We start from the raw sequence: 5,000 nt of genomic DNA, 5'->3' as shown, positions 1-5,000 counted from the left end.
TTATCACTGATACATGAGACAAATGTGTTTGTGTGTGTATGCATATATGTATTTGTCTGTCTGTTTGCCTGTGTGTGTGTATTTGCGTGTGTGTGTGTGTGTGTGTGTGCCCACCCCAAGAGGAAAACGAATAACACTAGATTCATAACCCTATAAAAGTCTAGCCAAAGGCAGATCAACAGCGACCCCCTCAAAACTCCCAAACCAATTTCAGGCCTCCTGAACAAGACGGCGGGCAGAAACAAATGTCTTTAGAGGCGCACACCCGCGCACACGGGGCAGGGGTCAGGGCGCCGGCATCTCTGAGTAAACGTGTTTACCGCCGCCGAACCCAAAGTGGTTATTATTTTACTACGACGCATTCGGGGAAGACTGAGAACACTCCCCGCTTGACCCCTTTTTGCTTTATAAATTTAACAAGACATAAAGCAATTCTGCTGTAATGGACCATTAAGACACGAGCCCTCTGTCTTAAGGTCAGGTAGAGAGAAAGAAACGAAGAAATAGAGAGGGAGGGAGAGAGAAAGAAAGAGAGAGAGAGAGAGCGTGTGAGAGATGGAGAGAGAGAGAGAGTGATTGAGGAAAGCAGAAAGTGGGAAAATTACAGGGAGAGATGGAGAGAGAGCCTTTTTGATTTTTAAAAACCCTTTAATACATCAAATAAGCGAGAGAGAGAGAGAGAGCAAGAGAGAGCAAGAGAGAGAGAGAGAGAGAGAAAGAAAGAGAGAGAGGCGGAGGTAGAGAGAGTAACAGCTGACACAGTGACCTGTACAGTCGTGTACTAAGTGCCTGTCTGCTCTGGCTCCTGTGCCGGCAGGCTCTTTAATCACGCCTCCGGTGGAGATGAATCTGATAAGCCCCTCTCACATGTCACGGGGTGGGCCGGCCGCCACGCCGATGCACACACATCACAGCCCAATTTAATTACAGCCTTGACCGCCGCACGCACACACACATACATCACACACACAGAGCACGCTAATGACATCAGATAAATAATGCAAACACCCATCTACATGCAAATAATCAGGCGCAACAAAGAAAGAGCCTTTCGCCTCCACGCTGAACAAGTCATTTTCTGATCCAGTGGTTCAGTTCAGTCGCGCTCCTTAGGCTTTTGTGATCCAGCCTCTTCTCCTCTCACACCCGGAGAAAGAGAGAGAGAGAGGGGGAGAGAGAGAGAGAGAGAGAGAGAGAGAGAGAGAAACAGACAGATGGGGCTAAAGGCGCTCATCTCTATTGAGAGATACAGGAGCACTTCTGCGGCGGCTTCATCTTCTGGTGAGCGGTCCTGCCCTACCGGAGCGAGTTCACCAGACCAGGAGTCGGAGACCAGAGCGCTGGGTAGTGAGGATGAAGACGGCTAATGCAGCCGGGGAGAATTCTAGAACAATCCCAGCTGTATGGGTATAGTGTCAATGTGCCGTAGAGGAGAGTGTCGGGGCATAGACTCAGATGAACTGGAATTCTGGCCAGCGCCGACTCCTTCACCGCCATGGTCTCGTTCTGGCTGGAGTCTCCGGTTCTGTCAGGTTATTAGGAAGAACCCGTTAACGTTCTTGGAATAGATTGTTTTCAGCGGCCTTGATGTCATGAGCTTTATGGATAGGAGCTCTTGCAGAACAATTAAGGCCACAGAGAGAATACATCTGTGCCAAGACCAACAATCTTCCTGAAGGGCCCAGAAAACCCCCTAAAGCAGTACTGCTGGCCAATACAAGCCATAATGCAGTGTGTGTGTGTGTGTGTGTGTGTGTGTGTGTGTGTGTGTGTGTGTGTGTGTGTGTGTGTGTGTGTGTGAAAGAGAGAGAGAGAGAGAGAAACAGGTAGAGGGAGAGGGAAAGGGAGAGCCATCAAACACAGGAGAAACAGCATGTCCAAGTAGACCGTCTGTTCCCCAGCCAATCAGTAGGGCAGGGCAGTGAGAGGCGGGGTTAATGTCCATCAGAAACCGTTTTATAAGAGAGGAAATCATCAACAGAACAAAAAGCATCGAAACAAATGAAGTAACAACTAACGAACTAAGACATAAACCACATGGTATCACAAATACAGAAAAAAAGAAAATCTCACACACACAGGCACAAGCAACACAGGCACATGAACACACACACACACACACACACACACACACACACTCAGACAGCAGTGGTCATTAAACTAGGGCAGTGGCCTGATAGTCAGACACATTCTGTTCCCGTAACTACCTCTGCGCCCTGCTGTCACCTCAGACTGAGCGAGCAGATGCCTCTTTACGACCCAACACAGCAGTGTGTGTGTGTGTGTGTGTGTGTGTGTGTGTGTGTGTGTGTGTGTGTGTGTGTGTGTGTGTGTGTGTGTGTGTGTGTGTGCTCATCAACCCTGACCTTGACTTTTTCTCCACACTAACATGCACACAGTGCACTGGCTGTGGCCTGATGCTCACACACATTTAGATACACAGAATAGAAACACAGACTTGTGTTTGTGTGTGTGGTGTGTGTGTGTGTGTGTGTGTGTGTGTGTGTGTGTGTGTGTGTGTGTGTGTGTGTGTGTTTTAGTGGGTAACATGAACTCTGTCTGATTCTCATCATAGCTCAGGCTGATGACAAGCTCAAAGAAAACCACACACACACACACGCGCAAACATAAAAGTATGCAAACATACATACACATACACACACACACACACACACACACACACAGCGCTCAGTCTGGTGTATGACTCAAGGCCTCTCCGAGAGGTGGCTGACCACAGAATGAGCTCAGCAGTGGTTTGGGCCCAAACCTGCGCCTGCACGAAGGCAGCAACCCTTTCTGGGTCACACCTGGCCCGCTTCTGGCCCAGACCTGGCTCGGATTCGGGCACAGGTTCTTTTTTTTCCTGACAAAGTCATGCACCACCACACAGACGTCTAACCCAGCACCAGCACCAGCACTAGAGCTAGAGCAGAAGTGCATTTGGACCAGAAACTGGGTCAGATTGGGCCGAGGCCCTGTGTGGAATGAGATCAGAGAGGGTTTGGGTGTTAGTCAGCATTCTCCAGGCTAAAAGCCCCGGCCCCAGCCAGCAGCAGCTGAGACACGCAGTGCTGAAACGCTGAATGTGAGAGGAGAACTCAACCACACAGTCACGGCAGCACAGGGGCTCAGCAGGAAGACACACACACACACACACACACACATACACTCTCTCTGTCTCTCTCACACACAAATAAGATCAGGCATATCATCTGAAACAGGCCCATTTTGTAGAGATAACACACCACACTGAGGCTGACTAATATACACTAACGCCACCACTAGAGTTGATGTCATAGCCTGAGGTCAGAGGAGGCTGCAGAGATGAGGTTGCCATGGAGCATATCGCCGTTAGAAACACCATCACCATCACCATAACCACCACGAGTCCTTGCCAACACCTCAGGAATGCTCTCCTTCTCAATTCATCTCTCTCTCTCTGTCAGTCACTCATTTTCTCTCTCTCTCTCTCTCTCTCTCTCCCCTCTATATCACCTTCTCTCTCGATCAGCACCTCCATCATCCTCTCCCTCTCTAGTTCTCTCCTGTGGTCTCCATCACATGCCTTCTCTCTCTTGTTCTGCCACAGCTGTGCCCATTGCCAACAGCAACACTGTCTTTATGTTGTGTGTTTGCTGCTGTCAATTACCATGTTTACTTTAGAAAGGCTTGCTTGGACAGGTTTATACTGTGTGGTTTTTTTTTTGTTGCAACCTGACCTCACGCATGCATGCACTTCACACACAAACACAAACACACACACACAAACACAAACACACACACACACACACACATTCTTTCTCTCTCACCTTTGACAGCCTCATCCACGACCTCCACAACACGGTCAATCTGCTGCACCTGAAACACAGAAAACCACTTCAGTCAGGTAACAGGGCAGGTGAAGGACACATAAACACGCACACACACACACAATACAAATTCAAAAGGTGTACACACACACACACACACACACACACACACACACAGAGAGAGAGAGTATTAGTGAGAGCTATCTCAGGTAAGTAGTGGGTTCAGCCCCTCTCTGGCTCATAATGAATATGTCTGGTAGTGATGGCTGCTTCTGTATGGATTATCAATACCCACTTCAGGCTTTGGGAACAGCCAGACTCTTCAGGGGATTAAAGCACAACACACACACACACACACACACAGACAGACAGACACACGGAGGAGCAACTAAACACAAGGTCAACATCTGAGGATATGACAGGGGCCATGTACACGAACAACTATAGACACACACACACGTCCTCTTCAACATATCCGAACACAAACAAACACACACACACGAGGCAGCAACTAAAAAAAAGGTCAACATCTGAAGAAGTGTCTATCCCACGCACATGTCCAAGGATCATACACACAGACACACACACACACATGTTTTCTAAATTCGACCACAATGGCGATGACTGATCGGAACGTGTCATTTGGCTTCAGATCCAGTCGTGGCGTGTGTGTGTGTGTGTGTGTGTGTGTGTGTGTGTTGCATCTCTCAGATTGTGTTTTGTTTCTCAACACTCTTATCAGACACACATCAGTTATGTCAGGCAGAGCAGCACTGCAGCTCAACACCACTGTTTAGACTGCACACCGACACTAACTGACTGACGATTAAGATCTGACGCAGCTGACGCAAGAATAAACTGCGACACACACACACGCACGATAAAAGGCCTCAGCTATGAGAAACCTGTGCACACGCACACACGAAGTGGTAAACCACTGCTATGAGGGGAAAAAAGCACTGATCTCATTAAAGCACATCTCATATAGAACACAAACACAGATCAGAGCCAAGTGTAAATAAACACACACACACACACACACACACACACACACACACTTGATAGTAATCTCTGTGCTAAACCTGATGGGAATGAGGACGCGGCCGCGGCCGCTCATCTGTGTCACACACAGTGCGGGGCGTCTGACGGCGTCTCAGCTCAGTCTCTGATTATCAGTGTTGTCATCAGGGC

General features: G+C 48.6%; 1 protein-coding gene across 1 annotated transcript in view; it reads right to left on the bottom strand.

Moving 5' to 3' along the window:
• Positions 1 to 5,000, bottom strand: part of cdkal1 (CDK5 regulatory subunit associated protein 1-like 1) — a 241,882-nt gene that overhangs the window by 166,606 nt on the left and 70,276 nt on the right. Inside the window, exon 6 of the mRNA XM_031576182.2 lies at positions 3,810 to 3,858. Coding sequence (XP_031432042.1) covers positions 3,810 to 3,858 — 49 coding nt within the window. The remainder of the gene's footprint in view (positions 1 to 3,809; positions 3,859 to 5,000) is intronic.

This window comes from Clupea harengus, chromosome 11 (genome assembly GCF_900700415.2).
Source record: "Clupea harengus chromosome 11, Ch_v2.0.2, whole genome shotgun sequence".
NCBI classification, from domain to species: domain Eukaryota; kingdom Metazoa; phylum Chordata; class Actinopteri; order Clupeiformes; family Clupeidae; genus Clupea; species Clupea harengus.
The sequence above is the reverse complement of the archived record's forward strand: the minus strand, read 5'-3'. Positions and strand labels throughout refer to the sequence as shown.